Source organism: Prunus persica, chromosome G3 (genome assembly GCF_000346465.2).
Source record: "Prunus persica cultivar Lovell chromosome G3, Prunus_persica_NCBIv2, whole genome shotgun sequence".
Lineage (NCBI taxonomy): Eukaryota > Viridiplantae > Streptophyta > Magnoliopsida > Rosales > Rosaceae > Prunus > Prunus persica.
The window spans coordinates 21,453,664-21,481,393 of record NC_034011.1 but is presented as its reverse complement, the minus strand read 5'-3'; the positions used below and the strand labels follow the sequence as shown (position 1 = coordinate 21,481,393).

The following is a 27,730-nucleotide window of genomic DNA, read 5'->3' as shown; positions in this document are numbered from 1 at the left end:
TATTTTATTTTTTGGGTCAAGATAAAAAATCTTCTCATTGCGTGCATGTGGTGGCGTTTTACGTGACCTTTATAGAGTGTGCAAGAGAATATAAAGTGAAAAAGACGAGAGGGGCGTTTAGTTTGAAATAAGAAAAATGGAAATGGAGAGACACAAGGAAAAGGGCAGAAAAAAAGCACAAAAATCCACGTGTTTTTGTAGAGGAATGGTGTTTAGGTAATTTCACGACAGCCATTTTCTTTTTCCGCATTCCCCATTTCGAAAGAATAAAAAAGGCAAAATGATAACAAACAGCGAAAGGAGGAAAGAAAACCAGGAGAGGAACAGCAAAGGCAGAGAGAAAGAGGAGAGAAGAAAGAAAGTGATCAAACAAATCCAAAAACACCAAAAAAATGGAGAAGAAGACCCAACAACTACAACACTAACAATCACAATCCCCTCCAACCCCAATCCCTCAAGGAGGTGGTAGAAGAAGGAGAGAGAAAACAGAGCCCCCTCATCACAGGCCCTTCTTCAATCTTCATCTCTACCTACCATCTCCTTTTCTTCTTTTTTCTTTTTCTTTCTTGTTTTCTTTTTCCCATGCGGCGAGGAGGCAGAGCCACCGCAGCAGCAGCCGCAGGAGGAGCAGGAGCCCAATTATGCAATCCCAAACCCAAGCCCACGGGGCCCCAAGAAATCCGATTCCGCGGCGTGCGGAAGCGGCCGTGGGGCCGATTCGCCGCCGAGATCAGAGACCCCTGGAAAAAGACTCGGGTCTGGCTCGGAACTTTCGACTCGGCGGAGGACGCGGCTCGAGCCTACGATGCCGCAGCCCGATCTCTCCGCGGGCCCAAGGCCAAGACCAACTTCCCTCCCCCCACCTCCGCCGCGGATTACGACATCAACAATAACCACCGCCTCCCTCCTCATCATCCTTCTCTCTACGACGACGACACGGTTTGCGATGTCGTTCAGGCAAGCAGGCCCACCTCCAGCAGCCTCAGCAGCACCGTCGAGTCTTTCAGTGGGCCCCGCCCCCAGCCCAGGCCCACCTCCGATGCTCAGTTGCAGCGGAGACCCGTGCACCCTGTCCCACCCGATGACTGCCACAGCGACTGCGACTCCTCATCCTCCGTCGTAGACGACGGCGATGATTGCGTCCTGACGTCGTCGTTCCGGAGAGTCTCGCCTTTGCCGTTCGATCTCAACCTGCCGCCGCCCCAGATGATGGACGGCCTCGATTTATTCAAATCCGGTGAGGTTTGTGGTGATGATCATGATCTTCAAGCCACCGCTTTGTGCCTCTAATTACCGTATGGATCTCCATAATGGTCCCCTCCCTTTTTCCTTTCTTCTTTCGTTTTTTTTTGTCTGCCCTTATTTTCTCGGGAAAATCATATATAAAAAAAAGAAGTAAATCTGGTACTTGGTGATTGAGAAGAAGAATTTGAGTATTTTTTTCTTCTTGTTTTGTTTTAATTCTACGTTGTTAGAATATTATGGTGTAGAAATAGCATCTGGGTTTTCTTCTTCGACTTTGATGGGTTTTGGAGGAATATTCTGTGTATTGTTGAAGCTAATATTAGATCTTGTTTACCCAGCACTAGATCAAGATCTGATCTGGGTTTTTGCCCTCTTCATCAGATTCTCAATACCCATCTTTGTTTTTTTTTCCCTTTTGTGTACAGAACATTATCTGAATTTAGAAAAGGGCTCTATTTTATTCAAAGGAAAGCTTTCCATTTTGTTATTAGTCAGAAGTTTGTTTGGTGAGAGGGAGGAGGCAATGCATGTTGATAGGGTTCTTGATAAGAACCATTTATTAGCTGCACATGTGATGTTTTGCAGATTCTATTGAGTATCAAACCCCAAGGTCCCCTCCTGCAGACAGAGGGCACCCTTCCCTAGCCACCTACAGAATAATACTGAGAGAGAAGCTTGCCCTTCAAATCACATGCCTTTTCTTTTTCCTTTTCAGTCACCTCCACTCCTCCACAAGTGAAATGAAAGAAAGACAAAGAAAGGAAAAAGAAAATGTTTATATGCATGTATCATATGTGTTGTGAGCTGCATAATTGCAAGAGCTACTACAAGAAGTCTCCACCAAAGTGAGAAAAGTCTCTGATTTTGGAACATCTCTTTTGTTGTTCAACTTAACTTGTTTCATCTTTGGATTCAATTTTTTTTTATTTATTTTAAAATTGTTCACTTTGATTCTATTTGGTGGGTGTTAGCTAGTAGTCGTTGGAGAAGACGTGGCTATTGGTCTCTTATCATGTCTTGTGTTTCAAATGTTCCCCTTCTCTCTCCCTCTCTCGTTCTCTCTTTGCAAGAAGACTTGTCCAATGGGGAATTCCTAGCTTTGTGTTGAACATGATCATTATTTTTAGTGTGCGAAGAAGACTTCATGATTTTGTTCCTATAGGAACTATTTATAATCATTTTCTTCTCTTTTCTTTTTCCTTTGCTTCTTCTTTTTCAAGTAACACAAATAAATTTGTCGGGTAAACTCGAGATCCATGCAATTACTCACAAACCACACAAACAAGTTACGTTCGAACATTTTCTGCCCCGACAAAGAACCACTCTCCTCAATCTTTTGTCATAGTAAAGATTGAGCTTGGCATTTCGCAAACAAGGAACTTGGGTTTATCTTGGAGATCAGCCATCACTTTGTTTTTGGGTGTTCGTCGAAATGAGTGGTGGTGTGAAGAAGCACTGACCGCTAAAGCCGTCATTTATATTCATTTCAAAACTCGTCGTTTTATGACTGTTGATATTCTTAGGCTGAATCATATTTTTGGTGGCCGTAACTTGCTTTATTTTTCATTTTGGTCTCCATCATTTTGATTTTGACAATTGAGTTTGGTTTGTATTTCTAACAACCTTACATTTGCAGAACTTGATTGCTACCCATATAAGACTAATATAACTGAAAATGACCAACTGCGGGGATTCAAAATGTAATTCAGCAACTTTGTATACTTTTTTTCTCAAAATTTTCCGTTGAATAAGAAGAAAACTGTGATGGAATTTTGTCCCTTAGATTATAATTACAATTTTCTTTCATATGCCTATTTACTTTGTGTATGGTTAAATGGAACAAGAAGAAAAGAAAATCCTCTTTTTTATTTTTTATTATTTTTTAAAATTATTATTATTATGATTTAAAATAAAATCTTAATTACCATAAATCAATTGGAAGGCAGAGGATTAGGACACCTGTTTCTTTCTTTATCTTTCATTTTTTTTGAGAAAAAAAAAACAACCAAATAGAGGTATTATGAAAATCTATTGTGTAATAATACTACGTACACCAACTTATTATACTAATTTTTAAACAACAACTGATGCGACAGTTGTTCATTTGTTTTCATTCTAAACCTACTCCGATTCTTATTTTTTCTTTATAAATAAGAAATTGTCGCATTAGTTAGTTTGGTAAAATTTTCTGGTACTATATAGAATTGGGTAGGTTAAGCAAAACAGATTGGGCCCAATCCAGATCTCAAATCTTAATGAAATTTCCAGCCCAATTTGCTCAATTTGGCCTACTGCCCTTTTCTGTTTTTGGCAAGTTATGTTATGGACTCCCTGACTCTTTAAAGAGTGATGAACTCTCTGAGAGCACATCTGATCTTGATTCTTTACCAATAAACGACCCAAAGAGGTACAAAACGAGGAAGAAGAAAGGGAAAGGTTGAAGTCTTGCCTTCTTTTTAACCTCCCAGAAATACCGTGTTGGTTTTCCCGTAGAATGCACCATGCAGCGACTTAGAGGCGCAGGGACCGTAATTTCGCGCTCTCTAGCCGTGACCCAGTTAAGGAAGAAAGCTTTCAGATCATGGGCAGCTGTTCAGGACACTTATTTTTCAACCAAGGTACTTGCTTTATCTAATTTTTTGGTTTTTCTTTGAGTTTGAGCTAATGGGGGTACCAATTGCTTTTCATGGAGTTTTGTTTGATTTTGGTGCAGTTTTGTTGGGGTTTCTAAACTTTTTGGTTTTTCTTTTTTTGCTGAATGTTTTAGGATATATTTGAAACGCATAAGGTTGTATTTACAGTTGGAACTTCCATAGCTTCAGTCGCCACAGCATGGTTTGGTGAGTTTCTTTGTGAATTTTTGTTCTGCTACTTTTTAATTCTCAATTTTGTTTTGCTTTTCTGCATATATGTTTGTTTATGATCATCAATTGATAAAGGGTGTTTATGATCATCAAATTGATAAATGGCGTGAGATAATGATTAGTATGTTGAGTTTAGCTAGCTATATGGTAAAAAGAGTGACATTTTGGCACTCAACTTCAATCGCGATTTGCAATTTTGGCAGACAGTGCGTTGTAATTTGTTTGAAACCAACCTTAATTCAAATTAAGGAAAGTTTCTGTAACCTACAATTTTCTCACTGCACTTCACCTTATTTCAATAAGTGTAAGGTATAATGAGCAAATTGTAAGGTACATATACAAATTCCCTTAAACTAGCCTTCACATAAAAGGGCAAATCGGTTTTTGCAAGCCTTAGGAGTGTGACTTCAGTTGGATGAACTTGAATTCAACCTGAGCTTTGGGTCAATCAAACGTATTTGATAAGTTTACCAAACACGGGTATGAAGTCTTAATCCGAATTACAAGTTGGGTGAACATGGACAAAATGATTCCAGTATGTTATAACATGTAAATTTCAGATATACAATATTTTATAGTCATAGGTGAGTTCTAGTGCTAGATATGCAGAGTGCCAAACTTATGAAGTTATGATATAATCAATTATTAATCATTTCTGGATATGGATGAACTATATAGGCGTCTTCAAGAAAACATATTATGGTTTATGTTGTTCTTTGACTAACTTATTTATCTATGATTGAAAGATTCGTTATAATTTAAAAAATTTGGTCTGCTAATGCATTGAGGTGCAAAAGTTTTCCTTCAACCTTATTACTATTGTCTCTCTCAATAACATGTTAGAAAAGAATGTCTTATCCAATACACATCTGTTATGGGTGCAGGATATACTATACGTCATGTACATGAATCAAGAGTTGATCAAAGGCTCGAATCAATCGAAAAAGCTGTAAGCACAATATTGAAAACTGTTGACGTTTCACTTAGTATATTGCTAAACTCTTTACAAAAACACTGTTGGGTTTTGAAGTCGTCCTGAAAGGACAAGATTTTTTTCTTCTTCCTGTTAGTTCTATTATCCATGTCTTGTATTCTTGTTTTCATCCCATTTGTGTTAATATTTTTTATGGTAGGATAAGGCTTTATGTGAGCCAGATCTCATTCTTAATTTTTCTAGTTAGATTTTGGTTATGCTTACATTTGGATGTTTGTTTATGTTTTGGTAGCAGATGAAAAACAATCATAATCTGGAACATTCGGAAATTAGAAACATTGTTAATTCTGGAAGTATTGGTATTCCTTCATGCATAGCCACAGCCGGAACCACTTTGGTTGTCGGGTTTGTTACTAAATCTTAATTTCCTTGTCTGAAATATAATTGCCTCTCCAAATGAAACTAGAAATATTGAACTATTCAGGCTTTTTACACGTCCACCTTTTTAACTGAATTGCAGTTACGCTTTGGGTTGGCGAGGTGGAAGGTGGTATGCAAATAGGAAGTTCAGAAGGGAGCAGATGAAATTGCTAGGGCAAATTAAACCTAAAAGGTGGCAATTGCTCAGGAGATCATTGATCAGACCAAGAACTCAAGACAATGCAGTCAAAACTTTGGAGAAGATAAAGGACACTCATACCCCACCTAATTTTGGAGCATCGCACCAATCTTGTTAGCAAGCATAAATCATGACAGATTTTTGTTTGCTGAGAAAGCCTGATGGAAAAAGATTGTTGATAGAGCTTTATACTTGTTAACGGTTTGATTTTTTTTGCTGGTATTTATTGAAACGTAAGATAAATGATGAAAATCATCTAAAGGAATTAGATTCAGCATTGCCTTTCTTGTTGTGAATCAAGATGTGTGTAAATGAATCTGCTTTGTACTTGCTAACGGCATGAAATAGACCAGTTGATGAATTTTTTTCCTTCTGGTTTCATTTGATTCCTGAGCGCAATCTGTGTAAGAGATGAGGTACACTTGCTTGAAGTACCTCATTTATGCAGAAAATGGTTTGACTGGAAATGAAAGTATTGGAGGTTTTTAACTCTGATTGGCCGCACAGAAGGAAAGTGTTTGAGCTCGTATTAGTTTGATAGTTTCTTTCACCAAAGAAAGTGTCGGGGGTTTTATGAAGTTTGGCTTTGTTTTTTTCTCCTTTGTGGCATGGTTTTGTGATTAGAGCCTCGTGAAAGGTACCTCGTTTGTTATTATGTGCTCTCTCTCTCTCTCTCTCTCTCTCTCTCTCTCTCTCTCTCTCTCTCTCTCTCTCTCTCTGTGTGTGTGGGTCAGATTATAATGTGCTAATAATGAAATCTACATGAATGTAAGAACTCTATTTTTTCGTCATGTGTGAAATGAGGCAATGGGGTTTTAGCTTTCTATGCCTCCATTGGCAGTACGTCTTAATCTCTAACTAATTAGACAAAACAAACAGTGACAACGTAAGAGTCTCTGGACATGAACATGTTTTGGCTTATACTCTTGGACTAGGTTTGAACTAATAGAGGAAATTCTTTTTAAAATATGGAATCGTGGCAGCGACGAAATCCTAGGTTGATGTAGTTTTTAATTGTTTTAAATTTGGAAGGGGGTAGGTCCCACGAAGATGCCATTGATTAACTGTATAGTTTAAACCACTAAGGCAATCTGTTGACGAAAGGAGGTGTATGAGCTCATGTGAACGCCCCAATTCTGTTTTTATCTGGTTTTTCTGTACCTATAAAAAATATGTCAGAGCCATAAAGGTGATTCTATCAGGAAACAATTAATTAAACACATGATGAAGATGATGGCTAATAACATTTTAGCCTCTAGTATTCTAGTCATTCTTCTGTTCTGTGAGTCAGCAGTTGGAGCAAGAACAAAGCTACTCTCAGCCAATAATGGTCAGGATGCTACTTCTGCATTGGCTCCATCTGCCAATGATGGCATCTGTGCAACAATGGTGGAAACTCATGGCTATGCTTGTGAAGAACACACAGTTATGTGTCTGCCTTTGTTGCTGTTCAGTTTATCAAGAGCTACTCACAGTAAATATTGACTGAAAGTTGCATTTTTGGGTTCTGTAGGTAACAACACAAGATGGCTATATACTCAGTATGCAGAGAATTCCAGTTAGAAAGTCAGGGGAGGCATCCGGAAACCGGATACCAGTACTTCTACAACATGGGCTGCTGATGGTCAGTAATTCTGCGCCGGTAACTTGAAATCTTCAATAGGTTCAGTAAATTGGTTAGATGTAACAGTTTGTTTATTTGGTGTGGTGGGCAGGATGGGATAACATGGCTGCTACTACCTCCTGACCAATCTTTGGCATTCCTCTTGGCTGATAATGGGTATGAGGTCTGGCTTGGCAACACTCGCGGCACCAAATATAGCCTCGGCCATACATCACTCAGTCCCGATGATCCGGTAACTACATGCCGTTCTTTTCTTGGTTACTTGTGAAAACGTGTAAATGCTCAATAACACAAACGCCATATTGTTTTTCATATTAGATGCCATTTTGCTCTTTTTTCAGGCTTATTGGGAATGGTCATGGGATGAATTGGTCGCTTATGATCTTCCAGCTACATTCCAGTATGTGCATGATCAAACAGGACAGAAAATTCACTATGTTGGACATTCACTGGTGAATTTCACAAACTCTGCAATTTTGTTCTGTTTCTGTTCTGGGACTTCTTTTTCTTCTAAGGACACAATATTAATGGAATTATTATTATTATTTTTTTTTGTAGGGAACTTTGGTAGCTCTAGGTGCTTTTTGCAAAGACCAGCAACTGAATAGATTGAGATCAGCTGTCTTACTTAGCCCGATTGCTTATGTTGGTCAGATACTTTCACCCCTTGCAAGAACTGCTGCTGAAAACTTTATTGCTGAGGTAAGAGCAAATCCCTTTTTCTAGTTATTTTAGTTGTCCAAAAGAAATCAACTCTTTGACAACCTATTACCTTCTTCTAACAGGGATTATACAAGGCAGACATCAGAGAGTTCAATCCGAAAGGGTAACAATTCTTGTTCACTTGTTCTTTACGATTCTCAAACCACTGTTTACAAGTACAGCAGTATAATATTTTATCTTGTACTTTAAGAAACTAACGATTTCTCCAAATGCTTCTAACTTTTCGATGTTTTATGCCTGAAAAGTTTTCCAAAAGACTTGAGAGTTCTGATTCAAATTTATTTGCATTATACAAATTGACGTGTTTTTCCAATGTCTCCAACAGAAGCCTAGTTACAGACGTAATACTCATTCCTATTAATTTGATGAACTATAATCTGGTCTGTTTATGTTTCCCCATTCGAACAGGAAGGCACTAGTCGAAGTTCTTAAGGCTGTCTGCAGTAAACCAGGTGTTGACTGCACTCAGTTGTTGACCGCTTTCACAGGTAGCACAGATGTCCCTAACATTGTTACGAGCACTTAAACATTCTTCTATTGACTATTTTTTTTTTTGGCAACTGAAGGCAAGAATTGCTGCTTAAACTCTTCCATAGTAGATGTGTTTCTGGACCATGAGCCTCAGTCAACCTCAACAAAAAACATGGTCCATATATCTCAGAGTAAGTCCTCTTAATTTCTGATTCACAAACACCATGGAAAAATCTTCAAATTATAAAAGCAAATGTTTTTTATGCGTGCTCAAAATAAGATTAAAAATCAAATTCAATCCTGTGATTTGTGTACAGTGATAAGAGATGGAACAGTTGCAATGTTTGACTATGATAACAAGAATGAGAACATGCAACACTATGGGCAGCCCAATCCTCCAGTGTACAGCATGACAAGCATCCCAAATGACCTTCCTCTCTTCCTCAGTTATGGAGGGGCAGATGCTCTTTCTGATGTCAAAGATGTGAAGCTGTTGCTGGCCAGCCTCAAAGATCATGATGGAGATAAGCTTGTGGTTCAGTACAGAGATGATTATGCTCATGCAGATTTTGTCATGGGTCAAACTGCTAAGCAAGATGTGTATGATCCTCTCATGGCCTTCTTAAAACTTCAATGAGAATATTTACTCGTCAAAAAGTAATGCCAATAATCTTCTCTTCTTCTCCCTCATCATAGAGTTGTATTTTGCTCATACTGTATACTTTTTCCTTCTTTACTAGCAAAAGTCATAGAAAATGTCAGGATAGATTCTATTGGTTGTAAGTTAGCAAAATTACCACCATATTTATTACAGTTCATTTATACTTTTACTGTTTTATATTTGACATGGAAGCCCATCTCTAGTTTCTCTACATGGAGGCTTTGTCAAATATGCTCAATCAAAACGGGTGTGTTTATCATTAAAGTAACTAAACTGGGTGTTTATAGTGAACCTAAACTCACACGCGCACTAAGACTAAGTGCTTAGACTTCAGTTGTGGACAGACTATGTTCAAACGAGAGGGTATTGAAACTCAAAATTCCTTTGAACGTTGAAAAGAGATATACCACTCGACCAAAATTATACAAATTCTAGACTTGAAAAATGTGCCTTGTGGGTTAAGCAGTATGCAGTAGATGTGTGAGCTTTCTTGTTGTAGTGTAACTTGTTCTTTATCAAGGAATATAGTACAAATAATTCAAGGCTATACATAAAAACTAGTGCTGAACAAAAGGAAGTTTCAAAAATTGGTGAATATGGAAACGGTGGAAACTGTCAACTCCAAGTCTCCAATAGACAGTGACAGCGTGACCAAAAGAAAACCACCCATTTTAGTTTCCTTGTAAACCACCTTTGCATTATCATTATAAACACCAATTTTCAATTACCTGAAATTTTATGTTTATGAAAATGATGGTCAGTTCATAAGTTGTGGACACTCTACGTTGGAATGAAGTTTTTGTTTCATTTGATTAAAATCTGAGACTTGAAAGAGATGTTCGTTTTTGGCGATATTTATGTCCGGCGCAATCAGCTCTACCATTCATAAAAAGAATGGACAATGTCCGGTGCAATCTTTTTGGCGATTAAGAGTATCAGCAGCATGGACAATTTCTAATGAATTTTTTTAAACAGAGCTGCATGGCATTGAAACAAGAAAATTTGGAGAGAAGAAACTGAAAGAGAGAGGCATTTGGGTGAAGAATTTGGAGCTAACTTTTAATGGGTGAAAGGGTCTTTTGGTTAATTAGGGCTCGTTTGGGAGTGATTCTTGATAGGCCAGAATCACTTATGGGGAGAACCACCTATCATGTGATTCTCCATATAATCATTTTAAGTGATTTTGAGCAAAAGCACCTCCCATGTGCGTCTCCATAAAATCACTTAAAACCGCTTAAAGTGATTATTTGGAGAAGTAATTCTCCATAGAAGTTTTTTGTGGCCTATCCAGAATCACTCCCAAACGAGCCTTTAATGTGGCTGATTATGATTAACTGATGTGGCCAAAAAAGAGTGTGCCTTAGTGAGCCATATATCTTTTTCCAAATGGTGAATGATAGAATGACACTGGATCCTGCCATAAATACCAGTGTATTGGTTAAACTGAAGGCCTGTGTTATAATAATCTGTTTGATATGCATTCGTCTACTATAAATAACACAATCTGTAACAACTGTTGCACACAGAGACATCTTAGATTCAAATGGAAAATCCTCCAACCATTCTACTTGTTTTGGCTCTACTTTGTGTTTCAGTGGTTGCAGCAACAAGAACTAAGCTGCAGTCAATCAGCAATCTGGATGTTGTTGGTATTTGCAAATCAATGGTGGAGACACAAGGCTATACTTGCCAAGAACATCAAGTAAGCATCAGAAAGTACTTCCTGCCTTATTTCTATCTTTTGCAGTTTATGTGACAGATATCAATGTTTTTGTCATTTGTCATGGAACTGTTGATGAGTTTCAGGTAACGACAGCAGATGGTTACATCCTTGGCTTGCAGAGAATTCCGAAGGGACGGTCTGGTAATGAGATAGCAGACAGGCAGCCTGTTCTGTTACAACATGGGCTCTTAATGGTTTGCACCTAGGCACCATGTATTTGAGCATGCACACATTACATGTGCAAGACATGAATGAACTAAAAAACAATTGTGTGTGGCAACAGGATGCTTCAGCATGGCTACTCAATCCACCGGATCAATCTTTGGCATTTATCTTGGCAGATAATGGTTTTGATATATGGCTTGCCAACTCTCGCGGGACAAACTCTAGCCACGGACACCCATCACTTAGTCCTGATGATGATCCGGTTCTCTTTGCCTTTTTGAATGTTTATCACATCATGCCATCTGCATCATGGTCTCATACTAATGATATGCATTATGTTCTATAATATGTAGGCTTACTGGGACTGATCATGGGATGAATTGGCATCTCATGATCTTCCGGCTTTCTTCCAGTATGTGAACAATCAAACAGGACAGAAATTACACTATGTTGGGCATTCCTTGGTAAATATTTGTACTTTTATTCATAATTCAAGCTTTCGAATTTTGTTAGACATATAAAAGTAGATGACTGAGACTTGAAGTAATGAATTATAGGGAACTTTGACTGCCCTTGCCGCCTTCTCCCAAGAAAAGCTGTTAAACTTGCTAAGATCAGCTGCTTTGCTTAGTCCGGTGGCTTATCTGGGTCAGATGTCCTCACTGTTTGTAAGAATCCTAATGGACGTATTTTTAGCAGAGGTAGCACAACTCAATGAACTTTTTTGTTTTCAAATATGGATTCTGAAATTTATTGTTACAAAAATAGGATAACTGACCAAAATGTTCTCTTGTTTTGTTCAACAGAAACTGAAATTGTTGGGTTTACAAGAATTCCCAAACGGGTGAGATAGCAACTCAAGCTGTTTTGCTTCAGTTGTTAAGACAGATGCAGGCAATATCACAAGTTTCAATTTGGTACAAAATTGTCTGATTTGTGACAGATGACATCAATAACAACTGTTTTTTTCCCCTCAAAATTCCAACAGGCAGACACAACAACTTGTGGAGTTTATCTGCACACTACCAGGCATTGACTGCTCCAACTTATTGGCAACTATAACAGGTACAAATGTTAGAGTTAATGGTTCACATTCTTAACTTGATTGATTGATTTATTTTTAACTCCATTGCTGATTGACTTAATTTTTTCCCCCTTGCAATCTATAGGCCCAAATTGCTGCCTCAGTTCTTCAAGCAAAGGTGCTTTATTTAAGCATTTCCCCGAGCCCACTGCGACAAAGAACTTTATACATCTGTCTCAGAGTAAGTCTCTTTCATTTCTAGGTTCAGTAATGGTGAGTTGTAAGTTGTAGCATCTAAATGTCTGAAGTATAACAAAAAGTAAAAACAATAGCATTTGAATTTTGAAGCTTTAAGTTCCTAGAAATCCTCTCTAAGTAAATTAAGTTCTTATAAAATTTCAATGTTTGCTCCTGTCTATGGATTTTGAAAAGTGGTCAGAAGGGGAACGATCAAAATGTACGATTATGATATTGAAGACACAAACATGGAACACTACAAGCAGCCTACTCCTCCTGCGTACAACATGACAAACATTCCGAAAAACGTTCCTCTTTTCCTCAGCTACGGACTGAGAGATAAACTTTCTGATGCTAATGATGTGGGGCTTTTGCTTGACAACCTCAAAGATCATGACAAGGAGTCAAGGACAAGCTTGTGGTACAGTGCAGCGAGGAGTATGCTCATATGGATTTTATTATAAGTATGAATGCCAATCAAGTTGTGTATAATCCTCTAATGGCCTTCTTCAGGCTCCATTGAGACTGTAGCTACTTTTGTAATCTATTGCAAAAATAAGAGGGTTCCTACTGTTACAAGTTACAACCAAAGAATCCCAATTTGGCAAGAAAAAATTGAAAGGGGAGAAAGACATTTCAGTGAAGAATTTGGGGCTGACTTCAAACTCAAAGTGGGTAAAAGGGCCTTTTGACTAGTTAATGTGACTCATTATGACTAACAGATAGGGAGAGAACAATTCATGACGTGTACAAAATAAATTTGCTTCATTAGAAATACATATCAGTAAGGCACACAATCTGTCTAGTCTCTAGGTATGTATGCAATATAATGACACTGGACCTGCATTAAATATTGGCTCAAGTTATTGTATATACGCAACAATTTTTTAACAATGAACAATAACCCTTCAACCACTCTCAGGAAAAAGCTTTAAAAATTGTAAATTGTTGCACTCAGAGACAACCAAGCTCAAAATGTCTAACCCTTCAACCACTCTACTTCTTTTGGCTCTACTCTGTGTTTCAGCAGTTGCAGCAACAAGAACAAAGTTGAACTCAATCAACAATCTGGATGATGGGATTTGCAAGTCAATGGTGGAGACACAAGGCTATACTTGCCAAGAACACGAAGTAATTATCAAGTGTCGAAATTGCCAGCCCTACTTCTATCTTTTTCAGTTTATATATGTTACTCTTTGACATTGACTGATTAAATTTTGTTTTCCTTTGTCATGGAACTTTTGATGGGTTTAAGTTAACAACAGCAGATGGGTACATCCTTGGCTTGCAGAGGATTCCGAATGGACGATCCGGTAATGAGACAGCAGAAAAGCTGCCTGTTCTGTTACAACATGGGGTCTTCCTGGTTTGCACCTAAGCACCATATGTTTGAGCGTGCATATGTACATACATATGTGCATGACATAAATAAACTAAAGAACAATTGTGTGGCACTGGCAACAGGATGCTTCATCATGGCTACTCAATCCGCCGGATCAAGCTTTGCCATTTATCTTGGCTGACAATGGTTTTGATGTATGGCTTGTCAACAGTCGCGGGACAAGCCCTAGCCGCGGACACACATCGCTTAGTCCTAAAGATCCGGTTCACTTTGCTTCTGCAAATGTTCATCACATTATGCCATCTGCATTATACTCTTTTACTAACAATACCTATGATCTTCTATGATATTTAGGCTTACTGGGACTGGTCATGGGATGAATTGGTTGCGTATGATCTTCCTGCTTCATTCCAGTATGTGAACAATCAAACAGGACATAAATTACACTATGTGGGGCATTCCTTGGTAAATATTTGTACTTTTTTGGTTTGTTCATATTTCAAGTTTTTAAGTTCTTTTGTACATAAAAATTAGATGACTGAGACTTGAAGTATGGAATTATAGGGAACTTTGACTGCCCTTGCCGCCTTCTCCGAAGAAAAGCTGTTAAACTTGCTAAGATCAGCAGCTTTGCTTAGCCCTGTAGCTTATCTGGGTCACATTTCCTCACTGATTTTAAGACCTGCTGTTGATATATTTGCTGCAGAAGTAACACAACTCAATGAACTATTTTGTTTTCAAATATGGATTCTGAAATTCATTATTATAAACGTAGCATAACTGACCAAAATGTTCTCTTGTTTTATTTAACAGAAACTGAAATTGTTGGGCTGGCTGGAATTTCCGAATGGGTGAGATAGAAACTTAATCAATTTTGCTTCATTAGTCACATGCAGATAATATCATAAACTTAACTCAACTTGGTACAAAGTTTTAGATATTTTGTTCTTCTCAAAATCCCAACAGGCAGATCCAACAACTTGTGGAGTTTGTCTGCACAACACGGGGCATTGACTGCTCGAACCTCCTGGCAGCTATAGGAGGTAGTAACAATGTTAGGCTTGCTCATTCACACTTTTAATTGATTTTTTGTTTTTTTGTTTTTGCAACCTCCAGGCCCAAATTGCTGCCTCAATTCTTCAAGCATAGATGCTTTAGTTGAACATGATCCACAGCCAACTGCGACGAAAAACCTTATACATCTATCTCAGAGTAAGTCTCTTTCATTTCCAGGTTCAGTACCGGTGAGTTGTAATATCTAAAGTACAATAGAAACTGTAGTATCTGTTTTGAAAGTTTCAGTTCTAAAAAATCCTAACTAATTAAATTAAGTTCTTACAAAATTTCAATTTTTGCTCCTTGTTTTTTGATTTTGGAAAGTTGTCAGAAAGGGAACCGTAGAAATGTATGATTATGGTCTTGAAGACACGAACATAAAACACTACAAGAAACCCACTCCTCCTGTGTACAACATGGCAAACATTCCGAAAAACGTTCCTCTTTTCTTCAGCTATGGAGGGAGAGATTCGATTGCTGACGTTAACGATGTGGGGATTTTGCTTGACAAGCTCAGAGATCATGACAGGGACAAGCTTGTGATAGAATACAGAGAGGAGTATGCTCATGTGGATTTTATTATGAGTGTGAATGCCAACCAAGTTGTGTATGGTCCTCTACTGGCCTTCTTCAGGCTCCATTGAGAGTTTAGTTACTTTTGCAATCTATAACATATTGCCTTCTGTAGGGTTTTGTTCACCATTAATAATGAGATTTAAGACTTTTCTACAAGGCTTGTGGTAGGTAGGCAGGTTGAACATGCTTTTCAAATGCTGCATTAGGTGCCCTTAATTAGAGGCTAATTATGTGATTAACAAAAACAATTTAATCACGGAACAGAATTTTACAGATTATTTGCATCTGGATGAGCATGTACTGTAATGTTAGGTTTCACATTCTACCATATAATTATGAAAAGGCAATGAACAACTAGGCAGCTTCAACTGTTATTATAATTAGCTCACTGAGAGGATCAAACAAGCTCTCTTTTCCACCAAGATCATTACAAGACAGAAGACTCAACAATAACTCAGTAAGCTTGCCATCTCTGTCTTCTCAAATATAGATGTTTGGTCTGAGAGCAAAATGATTCTGAGCTGCAGCATGAACTGCTAAAAAAGGATTGATATCATTGTTTCTTGTTCGATGGCCCTTTGCGCTTTTCAAAGGCAAGAAAAGCTCTTCGCAGCGAACAGCACAAGGCGGTGAAGCTCTAACGTTAACTTGCCGATTAAGGTTCCTATCAGCTGAGCCCCCCAACATCTTCTTCAGCTTGCTAACCAAATTGATGAGCTTCTCCATCCTCTTAAGCTTCTTTGCTGTGCTTCTCATAACGTACCTCACTCTCCTAAGTTGGCAATGGTGGATTTTCGGGGCTTGCTCAGCTTATACATATATATAGTTAGGAGTTGAAAGTGTGCTCTGGCATATCACACGGAAATTGTGTAAGCTACTCTACAAGAGCAAGAGTTTGTAGTTTTCATGAAACTTGCTTTTCTTCTGTTATTTCATAAATGAATGAGAACATTGTCATGGCGCACAGGCCTTGTCTTTTTCTTGCTTTTATAACGCTCTTGCAGCCTTTGCTTGAGGATGTTACGTTCAGTTTGTTAGAGAGAGAGAGAGAGAGAGAGAGAGAGAGTGGAGATTTTTGGTTTCTTAGCTCATTAGGAAAAAGTTGGACTGGATCAAACAATAATTTCATTGCATTTTCCAATTTTATTCATATTTATATTTCTTTGAGTTGTAACTTGTACCAACTATAACGTTTATCAGTTATTATTATTTTTATTTGGAGAGAGATTTGAAACCAAAATCTTTTTTCAATAGGTAATAGTTTTTTATTTTTACTTTTTTATGATTTTATAAGACATTGGTATGCACAAGGTAATTTCATAATAAAAAATAATTAGGGCTTGAGCACTATTATTTTATTATAAAAATTTGATAAAAAATGTTTATTGCTTTATGATCAAGCTAAGAGCAACCCCATTGGTCCAATCCGTGATGAACAAATAATAAAGAACAAAAAACACCAATAAATTTCATGAGAAACCATGCCCAGATGACGTGTAAATCTGTCATTGGCCGACACACGTAGCTCGCCCACAGCCCAAAACCCTGTAAAGGCCCGCTTTGTCTTCTATGCCTCGAGAGGTTTCTGAATTGATTCGTAGAACAAATCTCAGAGAGAGAGAGAGAGAGAGAGAGAGAGTGAGAATGAGAATGAGAGGTAATCAATTTCGAGCTGTGTCAATCATCTTCTTAATTTGCTTCGTCTTCAGTGTCTGTGATGCACTGTACGGACCATCATCGCCAGTTCTTCAGCTAACTCCTTCCAACTTCAAGTCCAAGGTAAATTTTGAATCTTGAGCAGTAACTGTAGCGTACCCTTTTCCAGTTCCTTAATCTTTTGCATAATTTATTGGAATTCGTCACCAAAGCACCTGGGTATTGATTGGTTTGCATTTCAGAAGTAATTCTATTTCTGTTGAAAGCAAGCATGCCCCTTGGGTTTTGGCCCTCGAAAAGCAAAGCAAAGTTCTTTCTTTTATTGGTTTTAGACTTTTATTTCTTACTGAGCTAATTAATTTTGTGGGATTTAGTCATGTTTGCTACTTGACTGTTCGGGGATTAGATCTGGTTCATAGCTTCTTGGGGATTTTTGGTTTAGAAAAGCAAGCCAATTTTGCACTGAGTAGAACTTATGTAATGCATTTGCTTAGTTAACTGCACTTTCTCTTTTTGGTTTTGTTTTCTGATTTGATATATGATCAACAAGTTCTGATTCTTATTGGGTTAATTATGAATTCCTAGGATAGTATATTACTTACAAATGTTTTTAATGTGACTCTTATTTTTGTTTGCGATCATCTTATGTGATCAATAAGACATTGGATCAGACCACAATCTGACTAGTATTGCCTCGAACTGAATCCTTTGCAATGGTGGCAGGTTCTGGACTCGAACAGAGTTGTTCTGGTTGAATTCTTTGCACCATGGTGCGGACATTGTCAAGCTCTAACTCCTATATGGGAGAAGGCGGCTACTGTCTTGAAGGGTGTGGCTACCGTGGCAGCTCTTGACGCTGATGCGCACAAGTCCCTTGCTCAGGTTTCCTATAGTTACTCTTGCAATTACCAATTTTAACTTCCAAGTTTGAAGATGCAATAGTAGATTACCAATGTCCCTTTGCCTTCAAATAACTTAATTGAACTATATGATTCATATATTAGGTTGCATGAAAATTTATTCCCATTCTATAATAATTTTGCGGGATATTTGTAGAAATGTCACCTGAACTTATACCTCAGTTTCAATTTGTCACCTTAAAGAAAAATTTAAGTGAAATGTCACCTTAAGTTTTCAAAATTTATGATTTGTCACCTGACTTTAACATCATCCAATTTTCCATCCATTTTGAAGGGTATTTTAGTCATTCCAAGCAAAATGGTTTACATAGCTTTATATTTAAATTATATAAAAAAGAGGGTTTACATATTGGAAAGACTAAAACACCCTTTAAAATGGATGGAAAATTGGATGATGTTAAAGTCAGGTGACAAATCATGGATTTTGAAAACTTAAGGTGACATTTTGCTTAAATTTTTCTTTAAGGTGACAAATTGAAACTGATGTATAAGTTCAGGTGACATTTCTACAAAAATCCCTAATTTTGCAGCATATGGACAAGGAAATCTGAAGATTTCTGGTTTGTATTTTCCTAATGTTTACTAATACGTTAATTTTGTGTTGGGGTGTTGATGTGTTTGATTGCTCTATAGGAATATGGGATTAGAGGATTTCCAACAATAAAGGTGTTTGTACCTGGGAAACCTCCAGTTGACTATCAGGGAGCAAGGGATGTGAAACCCGTTGCAGAATTTGCACTCCAACAGGTTTGTAATCTCTTGTTCAAAATTTTTTCTTTTTTTTTTATTAGTTTATTCTCTTGTTTGTAATAGAGATAGTCTTTTGTATTCATGTCTGCTCCACTATATCTTATCTTCCTTTAGCACTTATTCCTGGGATGGATAGACAGTGATAATCATTTGTCTCACTTGGTCATGTAATCCTCTTGCGTAAAATGCGTTGAAGTATTAGTTATGTGACTATTCCGTTGTCTTTCACAGATAAAGGTGTTGTTGAAGGACCGTTTAAGTGGAAAAGCAACAGGAGGACCAAGTGAAAAATCTGAACCTAATGCTTCAGTAGAATTAAATTCCCAGAATTTTGATGAATTGGTGGTTAAAAGTAAAGAACTCTGGATTGTGGAGTTCTTTGCACCTTGGTAAGTGCTTTTAATTGGTATGATGATCTTATAAGCTATTTTCAGATAATAATCTCAGTCTACTATATGAACTTAAAGTGCATCTGCTTGTAGCAAATTATCGACTTTCTTTCAATTTCCTTTTTCTTAAAGGTGTGGCCACTGCAAAAAATTGGCACCTGAGTGGAAGAAGGCCGCTAAAAACTTGCAGGGGAAGGTGAAGTTGGGACACGTTGACTGTGATGTAGAGAAGGTAAGTTTGGCTTCAGGCTTTTCTTTTTGGGCAACCAGGCCAGGGCAGGATGGTAGTATGTACTGGATTTACATTTTTTTATTTCTTGTACTATATGGTTCTAATGAGGTGGCATTACCAGTCTCTGATGAGCAGGTTCAATGTTCAAGGATTCCCAACCATATTGATATTTGGAGCTGACAAAGATACCCCACTCCCCTATGAGGGTGCAAGGACTGCTAAAGCCATTGAATCATTTGCTCTTGAACAATTGGAAACAAATGTTGCACCTGCTGAAGTGACTGAGTTAACTGGCCCTGTAAGCTCTTAGCTTCCTTCCAATAATTAAGCTGTGTGAATTTGTAAGTAACCTAGGGGACTAAAGCTTTACTATAATCTTCCCTTGTAGGATGTCATGGAAGAGAAATGTGGTTCTGCTGCCATCTGTTTTGTTGCTTTCCTACCTGATATCTTGGATTCCAAGGCAGAAGGGAGGAACAAATACATTCAGCAGTTATTATCCGTTGCAGAGAAGTTCAAAAGGAGTCCCTATAGGCAAGTTTTTGGGAATTCTCTTACCATTCCTCTCTCTCTCTCTCTCTCTCTCTCACATGCGGAAGTGTCTGGAATAATGCATAAATCATCCCCAACCAAACCTCTCTTGTTTGAGAAGCTGAATATATAGTTGCTGACCATGAACATTCATGTATGTTGCAGCTATGTCTGGGCAGCCGCTGGTAAGCAGCCAGACCTCGAGAATCGTGTAGGTGTTGGTGGTTATGGATATCCAGCATTGGTGGCCTTAAATGTGAAAAAAGGTGCTTATGCACCACTTAAGAGTGCATTTGAGCTTGATCAGATTATGTAAGTTTTCTACCTCCACCTCATCTTGAACTGCTCTCGAGCCTCGTGATGAATAAAACAAATTAATATAACTCTACTTCGTTTTCTCAGAGAATTTGTTAAGGAAGCCGGACGTGGAGGAAAGGGAAACTTGCCTTTGGACGGCACCCCCAACATTTCAAAGATTGAACCCTGGGATGGTAAAGATGGACAGATCATTGAAGAGGATGAGTTCTCCCTCGAAGAACTTATGGGCGGAGGAGATGAAACTACGAGCAAAGATGAGTTGTGATAAATTAAAAGCAATTATAGTAGAGAGAAAAGATCTGTATCAGGCTAAGATTGATTTTGGAGGACGCTACGAGTTAAGTGTTGCTAGTCATTCTAGTGTTTCTGTATTTAAATGACGTTGTCAACAGTGCTCAAGAGCTTTCTTATGAGGAAGGCCTTTATTTTGTTCTCTTCTTAGCCAACTTATCAATATAGTGCAAGTGTGATGCCCTTTAAAGGGTTCATTGTTGAGGAACGTCAAATTCATAGCAGCAAGGAAATGACCGCTTTGGTTTGTCGGAGTTTGGCTTCTTTGCTTGCTCTGGAGTCCAGGACTGGATTAAAAAACTTTCTTATGCATGGATTTTATACTCAAACTCTTGATCGATTTTCGTATGCTTGTATTTAACGCAGTAACTCATCATATCTTACAATGGGGCAAGGGTTGGTTTCTAAAAACACCCAGAAATTAAATCAGCACAGCCATTTTTTAATAAATAAAAAAGCTAATCCTTTCTATTCCTTTTTATTTTTTTGGAAGAAGAAAAGTTGATCCATTTGCTTATACCCCTCATATCGGATCCACAGTAGATAAAAAGTGAATCACCTATACATGCTGTAGCTTCTAAGTACATCCCCTTCTACCTATTTCAGAATTTCTCCTTTTGATATCAAAGTAAAATCAAAACGGCCATTCCTTAGTTGAAATTCTTGGAAAGTTCAATGGCCCTTTTAAAAGTCGCCATTTATCCTCCCTAAGCACTCTCTTCTCAAAGTTGAATCTTGAAATATGGCCTTGATAAAATCTACCACCTGCAAAAATGAAGAGCTTGTGAAACCAATGAATAACGAACAGCACAGAAAGCGGAACAAAACACGTGCTCTAGTGAAATCATACCTCCGACGTCGTAAAACCACAACTGTGCAATTGTCCACTTTCCCAGGCTGTTGTAATGGATTTTAGAGGCATGTCTAATAAATCTGAAAAAGAAACACAAAGAAAAAGGGCATTGGATCTCCGTTTGCAAGACACCTAATAGATCTCTACTGAATCAATAAATTTTCAGCATTAGACAGAAAACTTGCCTGCCAGTTTACGAATTTTACGTAATGAGGGTATGAGATCATCAAGACTGCAAGTGATGCCCTCTTGTGACGTCACCACTTGGAGAGCGGCCAAGCTGTCCAGCAAAGAAATTAGGCTTTCCAGCATCACATGAATCAGTCTTTGAAGCTAGGAGCATAAATACATGATTTAGTTAGCTGCAGGCATATATACAGCATCAAAAGTACAAGAACCAGATCTATGACTGATTGATTATACCTCTAATGTTTCTTCTGCTGCCATATCATCCAAAAGAAGTATGTCCTTTGCAACTCTAGAAAAAACCGACTCTAGGACCATACACATGCTTCTCTTGTAAGTTGAAGCCAACAAGAGTGGCTCCCATATCAAACGCACCTTCTCCAGAATGAATACAACCTGACCAAGATATGTTTAGCCTTATAGCCACAACTCACTAGAAAGAGAAAGGCACTAAATCCCTTAACACCTATAACAACAAACAATATATGAAAGAAAAACATGCCACATGAAAGTCACCTGATCTATACTGAATTTTGCAGATTGAAATTGTTGCATTTGATGGGTATTCTGGAATCCGTCAGCGCCACCTAGAGCCTGATAAACAAAAAAAAAAAATTTGCTTAAGTCAAACAGGAAACTGCAAGTTCCTAAAATAAAGTACATAACTTTCTGATTCTTATATGAATTGGAACATTTCAGCAAGAGTTTACCTCTCTCAAATTATGAATAACAAGTTTAACTTGTCTCTGAAGTATTTCCTCTGCCATTAAATGAAATCTTGGAGCCATATCAACAAAAATAGCATGTTCTTTGATGGAACTTGGAAAGTCTGAGCGATACTGGGGCAAAAAGATAATAATTGTATGAGCCATCAAAAGATTTAGATATTACACGAAGGTTAAAGTTAAATGCCCTTTAGGAACTGATCAGATGAAATGAATTCCCTATTGATGGAATAGCAAATCAGCATTGTGTTGAGATCTTTTACATTGTGCATCCCAGAAATAGTGGACCGTCATTCTTTGGAACATAATAGAACATATCATTTTTTTGATTGGATAGTGGGACATGATATTATAGATGCATGCATGCATGTGATGCTGTGTTGGTGGTGCGGGAATAGATTCTACAAATTAATAACACGAGCTAATTATGATTGTTTGTGGATACCTCAAAAGCAAGGCCAAGTATCTCTTGAGATAGATAAAGGCAATCATTGTACATAAGAACAGCAACCTGGTTGATTCCATCAAGCTGCCTTTCTAGCTTCACAAGTCAAGAGAGAAGATTACTAATATAACAATGATGCAAAGTTGTGTTTGAAAAAAATTACCAGATGGCTTAGCGGGGCAAGTTTTGTAGTACTAGTTTCCATGTACTAACCTTAACAGGAATCACAACTTCATAGAGAAGTAGAGCATCCCTTGCAGCACGATAGAACTCAAAAGCAACTTTTGGGGATGACAAGCAAACATCCTGCACAAAACCAATCACAGTTGTGGCCTTAAAATAGAACAAATGTAATTTATGAAGAACCATGAGGAAAGATAAGTGCACTTAAGGTAAGATGATTTAATCATTAAAATGAAATCATGATGTCCTTATTACTAGAGTATTTCCAGAGATCAGCATATAAATTTTTTCTTACTTTCTAGAGCTTCAAAGTTTTTTTGTTTTGTTTTGTGGAATTTGTTTCTTTCGGTTCCTTCCCATCTGATCTACAGTTTCAACAATACTTTCTTTTTATACACAACAATGTTAGAGAAAGTATAGTTGATCATGCCTGGCAATTACAGCAAATCATCTAATAAACTTTTTATGACAAGCAAGCAACCTGCTAGCCTTGAGCCACACATTAGTGTTATTTCATGGAGAAAAGTCATTTATTTTTTCTGTTCAACAACATCTAGAGGGGAAAACCAAATAACTATAAATTTTAATCCATATACCTTAAGTGTCTGATGCACTAGCTTCATTAGTTGAATTGCTGCTTTGGACACCACACAACTCTCTGACAGGAATAGCAAGTCAACATGACCTGGAGTTTCAGCAGCAACGCCATCTTTCTTACCATTCCTTGTATACTCCTGTGGAAAATATATTATTCAAAGGCTAACATATCAATATAGCTACAAATGCATTCAAGACGGTCTTAGAAGCTTACTTGAGGAGCAGCAAAATCACATTGTAGAAGCAGATTTCTAGCTTTTGCCAAGATTTCTGTCTTCTTCCTGGATGCAAAGTGAACCTCGACATTTTCAGCAAAATTGCTCAGTTGGTTATCTTTGTTATCAGGTGCTGAAATAAACTTCATTTCCCTTAAAGCAGTCTCAAACTCAGAAGTACATTTGATGATCTTCAGAAAGTCAGCAAGTTTTGAAGCATCTTTGGGGACAACCTGATACAATAAACTTGCATTATTTTTCTTTACCTAATAAAAACAAAAGACAAACAGTATGTCTTCCTATAGCATAGAAATATGCAAAAATGAAAAATGTCATGAACCAGATATGCAAGCAACATATTTGATCACAGATAATAACGAAGTAAATTTGAGTATTCAGTAAAAACTCCTTTACTAATAGTGACAGGACATCAGAACCAATTATTATTTTTAACTTATAATGACATCAATAATGGCAAATAATCTGGTTATCATGTAAGGCACTTCGCAAAAGCTAGATGCAACAAACACATCAATAACCATAATACTTAAGCTAACATAGTAAAAACTAAGGGCACAACTGTTTTCTTTTTAATTTTTTTTAATCACATTATCTATGCACTAATTGAACTGGATGATCAAATGGTGAGATCAATGATAAAATGTCGATTTCCCAGGTCAAACTAAAATCAAATAGTGGACCACTATTCTTGAATTGTTAACGTATATTTATAATAGAGTTCAAATAAACTCGTAGAAAAGGAGGGCAAGGGTGGGAACAGATAAAAGAACCTTAGAAAGAAAATTAGAAATAATTAACTCTGAAATCCTTGGCCATGTCAATCTTCCAAAGCATCGAATCCAAGATACATCTTTAAGGCAAATGTGGTTGTTAATAAACTTGATAACCTGAATAATCCCTGAGTAGATAGTCTCACCATCCATTTTTTCAATCTGAAAATCCAAAGGAAAAATGTCAATGCAACAATTAGTAGAATCCGGAGAGGAGAAATTTGTGGAAATGCACTTAATAAATTGAAAAACTAACAGTCTTTCCCGCAAATCAGCTATACAATGCACTAAGGTAAACCCTTTTTTTTTTTTTTTTCCCCTCACAGATTACATGTTCCCATTAAACATTTTCAAGACAAACCATTGGAACCAAAAAAAAAAAAAACTTGGACAAGAGTGACATGCCAAATCTACCTTAGGATCACTTGAAGGTACAATGTTCAGTGTCGCCTCCGTAATTACTTGTGAGTCTGGATTTACTTCTGCCACAAAGGACACAGGAGCTCCAAAATTTAGAGCCGGAGAGATGACATGCTTGATCATCAAGTCGGCAACTTTAGCAAGCCCATAATCCAAAATTCCAACCACCTACAAGATCCCTTTCACAAAATCAGAGAACTGAATTCATAGCAAAGCACATTGCCCTCATTGCGTAAAGCCAAAAACCATTTGTAACTGCTGAATTTCGTTTAGTTTTGAACATTACAAGGTTATTATGCGTCTACTTCTACTGTCAATGTTAAACGGAAGGAACGAAAGATCTTGACGTGAACTTACATCCAAAGCTTCCAAAACTGTACGGAGCTCAATGCCATCATTTCCATCGACGCTTAGTACATACTTGACTCGGATTCTATTAGATTCCCGTTCAAACCGCACCGCATTTCCAATGAACCTCACAAGCACCTCTTGAATCTACAAACCCAAACCGAATTCCTCTAAAAAAACGCAATCACAAAACTCAAATAAAAATCACCACAAGAACAATCACGTTTCACTGGAACAACGCTAATATTTTTTGCCATGAATTTGTTCTTTAATTTTCTCTCATTTTCGTTGATTTTCTCGGCGACCAAACAGAAAGTTATCCCGTTTACCTCCTCAAAGCACTCTGACCACTGTTTCCTCAGCAAGTTGTAAACCACAGGCTCTCTCTCATCAACCCGAACATCATCAGACACCCTAAGAGCCTTCTTGAGCTCCCTCAGTTCCTCAGCTGTGAATCTCAGCCGTCCATTCCTCAACCCCTCTCTGGCACCCTTCAGCTTCTCACTTATTTCCAGAATTGCCCTCACCAACTCCAACAATCCCTTCTTCTCCCTCACCTCTTTCTTCGTGGCGCTCATCTGCTTCATAATCTGCCCGATCTCCGCCTCGATCGGCCGGTCGGAAATCGAACTCAGAAGCTGAACGACGTCGTCGGAGATTCGATTGGAGCGTGAAACGGCGTCGTCGCAGACGGAGAAGAGGTTGGCGAAGTCGTTGTGGTGAGAGAGGAGGTAGGATTGGATTTTCGACTTAATTTGGAGCGAGTGGGAATCGAGGCGTTGGATAAGGAGGCGGAGATCCGGTGCGGACAGAGGGGTGGTGGGGTCGCTGAGGTCTTGCGCCGACAGGAGCTCTCGGACGTTGATTGAGTCGAATAGGGCGTCCATTTTGGGCGAATCGGGCGGCTGCGAGTCCCGGATGGAGAGACTCGGAGTAAGTATGATCTGCAGCGGGGTGGTGGAAGAAGAAGGAAGAAATGGAGTTGTGGAGGTGTTAGGCGGAGTGTGATAACGTGCGCCGGGAGCGTTGGTGTTGATTTTGGGGCGGGCTGGGAGGTTTTTTGTTCGGCTATGGGCCTACTGGGCTTAATGGGCTGATATTGGGCTTCATATTTCAAAGACCCAACCAAAAAAATCCAAACCTTTTTTTAAATTTGAATAATTTTTTTTTTGACAATACGATATTCTAAACTACATATTGTCTTTTTAACTAAGCATGCTCAGTCATGGATTAAGAATGTGGTGCGGATCGAGGACGGCATATGTTGCGTGAAAATGACCCAAGTCATGTTGAGTGTGTTTAGGTTTGTTTTGACTTACATTTGTCAAGTTCAACTGTTTTAGTCAAGCTTCATTCACCACAAGATGATCCCCATTTCATCTTCGTAACCATGCAACATCTGATGTTGAGGCAGCGAGGGTTTAGCTTTACTAAATTTCTGGGACCATCGATGACCAATTGAGGGGTCGGATGGGTTGCATTTAACGGGGGTGACACTTCGTGTTTAAAGAGTCATGTTACATATCATATTGTGTCCTTTTATATTCGTGTTCGTTTTAAAAAATAGTCAATCTTAATTCAGTTCATTAATTGATCATGTTGAATGTGTCAAAGCTAACCTAAACTAGTTATAATCATTTCGTATTCGGATTGACCCCAAGCTAAGAATTTCAAAAGTAAGTTTCTATTATTCTTATTAAACCTGTGACAATTAAAATTTATACAGTAGTTATCAAACGAAATTTCACTTAATTATGAAAACATACGAAACAGTAAAAAGTACTCTTACAATTATACATTTCTCATACAGTATAATAGACTAGTTATTGAAATGATGAATAATTTTCTCTATATAATAGTTTAACGTGTTTAAGTGTCAAAATTAAGTTATTAAGTTTGACACTAACTCGATTTGTTTATCCTTCATGTTTAGGGGGTCATATTATTTTTGCATATCCGTGTCAAGTAACGATTAACCCAAACTCACTACTCTTTGTTGTGCTCTAATCAGACCCAAATTAAAAGATCTCTCTCATAAAAACAACCTAATTCCTAACTCAGTCCAATCACCAAACCTCCACACCTAAAAGACTAAGGCCACAGCAATGTTAGTGGTTTATGTTCGCGCCCGGGTATGAAAGTTGAACTTATATTTAGTAGTTTAATAGTTACAACAGCATTACTAAATAGGTGCAATGAGCAGCACGCCTTGAAAAAAAAATCATTATAGATTTGACAAAAACAAAAGTCTAACTAAAACTTAGACTAATTCACATGTCGATACAAAACAGCATATTATTTTCCTTGCCAGGCAGTAATGCAGAAATAACCATGAAAGATCCCCTCCTTTTCTCTCATCAATTTAATTTCCACCATGGATGGTCCAAGAAAATTGGCATTTTCAAACGTAGAATTAGAATTTCTAGTCATATCTTTCTGCCCTCATCTGTAGACTCTAGTTGTTGATCGATTCAACGCTGATGATTATTGACCTTTGACCATTTCCATTTCAACCCAGTTACAATCAAACTATTTTATGACTAAAAAATCTTCAAATTAATGATAATTTTATTAAATTAAAACACAGTTTACTTATGAAGAAAAACTTACTTGAAA

General features: G+C 37.8%; 5 protein-coding genes and 1 pseudogene across 6 annotated transcripts; 5 read left to right on the top strand and 1 right to left on the bottom strand.

Annotated features, from left to right (window-relative positions):
- On the top strand, positions 258-1,727 carry LOC18782642 (ethylene-responsive transcription factor 3). Its single transcript, XM_007215848.2, has one exon. The coding sequence runs from the start codon at positions 583-585 to the stop codon at positions 1,288-1,290; it is 708 nt and encodes a 235-aa protein (XP_007215910.1). The 5' UTR covers positions 258-582; the 3' UTR covers positions 1,291-1,727.
- LOC18783278 (triacylglycerol lipase 2) lies at positions 3,446-9,273 on the top strand. Of its 2 annotated transcripts, XM_020561090.1 has the most exons (13): positions 3,446-3,863; positions 4,013-4,085; positions 4,994-5,058; positions 5,339-5,448; positions 5,564-5,674; positions 7,175-7,286; positions 7,378-7,518; positions 7,628-7,738; positions 7,845-7,988; positions 8,072-8,112; positions 8,418-8,497; positions 8,576-8,671; positions 8,798-9,273. In XM_020561090.1, exons 1-13 carry the CDS (start codon positions 3,747-3,749, stop codon positions 9,115-9,117), a joined length of 1,521 nt encoding a protein of 506 aa, XP_020416679.1. In that variant the 5' UTR covers positions 3,446-3,746; the 3' UTR covers positions 9,118-9,273. The 2 variants fall into 2 exon arrangements, with proteins under 2 accessions (XP_020416679.1, XP_007217673.2); XM_007217611.2 differs by lacking the exons at positions 3,446-3,863; positions 4,013-4,085; positions 4,994-5,058; positions 5,339-5,448; positions 5,564-5,674 and adding an exon at positions 6,854-7,087 and having other exon boundaries at positions 7,176-7,286.
- Positions 10,579-12,876, top strand: LOC18783262 (annotated as a pseudogene).
- LOC18782049 (triacylglycerol lipase 2) lies at positions 13,170-15,542 on the top strand. The gene is made up of 9 exons (XM_020558886.1): positions 13,170-13,421; positions 13,546-13,656; positions 13,755-13,895; positions 13,987-14,097; positions 14,197-14,340; positions 14,446-14,483; positions 14,599-14,675; positions 14,749-14,844; positions 15,013-15,542. The coding sequence occupies exons 1-9, from the start codon at positions 13,266-13,268 to the stop codon at positions 15,330-15,332; spliced, it is 1,194 nt and encodes a 397-aa protein (XP_020414475.1). The 5' UTR covers positions 13,170-13,265; the 3' UTR covers positions 15,333-15,542.
- LOC18783122 (protein disulfide isomerase-like 2-3) lies at positions 16,743-20,605 on the top strand. Its single transcript, XM_007215284.2, has 9 exons — positions 16,743-17,043; positions 17,644-17,802; positions 18,474-18,587; positions 18,822-18,979; positions 19,112-19,211; positions 19,333-19,509; positions 19,600-19,745; positions 19,908-20,054; positions 20,145-20,605. Exons 1-9 carry the CDS (start codon positions 16,834-16,836, stop codon positions 20,323-20,325), a joined length of 1,392 nt encoding a protein of 463 aa, XP_007215346.1. The 5' UTR covers positions 16,743-16,833; the 3' UTR covers positions 20,326-20,605.
- Positions 20,769-26,395, bottom strand: LOC18782588 (centromere/kinetochore protein zw10 homolog). The gene is made up of 14 exons (XM_007216413.2): positions 25,444-26,395; positions 25,124-25,261; positions 24,761-24,934; positions 24,347-24,508; positions 23,555-23,788; positions 23,340-23,477; positions 22,774-22,866; positions 22,561-22,656; positions 22,101-22,229; positions 21,907-21,984; positions 21,628-21,786; positions 21,390-21,537; positions 21,202-21,284; positions 20,769-21,116 (listed from the first exon to the last, which is right to left on the bottom strand). Exons 1-14 carry the CDS (start codon positions 25,999-26,001, stop codon positions 21,036-21,038), a joined length of 2,271 nt encoding a protein of 756 aa, XP_007216475.1. The 5' UTR covers positions 26,002-26,395; the 3' UTR covers positions 20,769-21,035.

What these genes read in the sequence shown, in the direction of transcription:
- LOC18783278 (XM_020561090.1), top strand. Translation starts at nt 3,747, where the DNA reads ATGCAGCGACTTAGAGGCGCAGGGACCGTAATTTCGCGCTCTCTAGCC. An exon ending in ACACTTATTTTTCAACCAAG is followed by an intron (nt 3,864 to 4,012) that starts GTACTTGCTTTA and finishes TGAATGTTTTAG; the next exon opens with GATATATTTGAAACGCATAA. An exon ending in CTGAAAACTTTATTGCTGAG is followed by an intron (nt 7,989 to 8,071) that starts GTAAGAGCAAAT and finishes TTCTTCTAACAG; the next exon opens with GGATTATACAAGGCAGACAT.
- LOC18782588 (XM_007216413.2), bottom strand. Translation starts at nt 26,001, where the DNA reads ATGGACGCCCTATTCGACTCAATCAACGTCCGAGAGCTCCTGTCGGCG. An exon ending in TAGTGCATCAGACACTTAAG is followed by an intron (nt 22,867 to 23,339) that starts GTATATGGATTA and finishes GGTTTTGTGCAG; the next exon opens with GATGTTTGCTTGTCATCCCC. An exon ending in CAGCAGAAGAAACATTAGAG is followed by an intron (nt 21,538 to 21,627) that starts GTATAATCAATC and finishes TTATGCTCCTAG; the next exon opens with CTTCAAAGACTGATTCATGT.
- LOC18782049 (XM_020558886.1), top strand. Translation starts at nt 13,266, where the DNA reads ATGTCTAACCCTTCAACCACTCTACTTCTTTTGGCTCTACTCTGTGTT. An exon ending in TACAACATGGGGTCTTCCTG is followed by an intron (nt 13,657 to 13,754) that starts GTTTGCACCTAA and finishes CACTGGCAACAG; the next exon opens with GATGCTTCATCATGGCTACT. An exon ending in CCTTATACATCTATCTCAGA is followed by an intron (nt 14,845 to 15,012) that starts GTAAGTCTCTTT and finishes GATTTTGGAAAG; the next exon opens with TTGTCAGAAAGGGAACCGTA.
- LOC18783122 (XM_007215284.2), top strand. Translation starts at nt 16,834, where the DNA reads ATGCCTCGAGAGGTTTCTGAATTGATTCGTAGAACAAATCTCAGAGAG. An exon ending in CAGAATTTGCACTCCAACAG is followed by an intron (nt 18,588 to 18,821) that starts GTTTGTAATCTC and finishes TGTCTTTCACAG; the next exon opens with ATAAAGGTGTTGTTGAAGGA. An exon ending in GTGGAGTTCTTTGCACCTTG is followed by an intron (nt 18,980 to 19,111) that starts GTAAGTGCTTTT and finishes TTTTTCTTAAAG; the next exon opens with GTGTGGCCACTGCAAAAAAT.
- LOC18782642 (XM_007215848.2), top strand. Translation starts at nt 583, where the DNA reads ATGCGGCGAGGAGGCAGAGCCACCGCAGCAGCAGCCGCAGGAGGAGCA.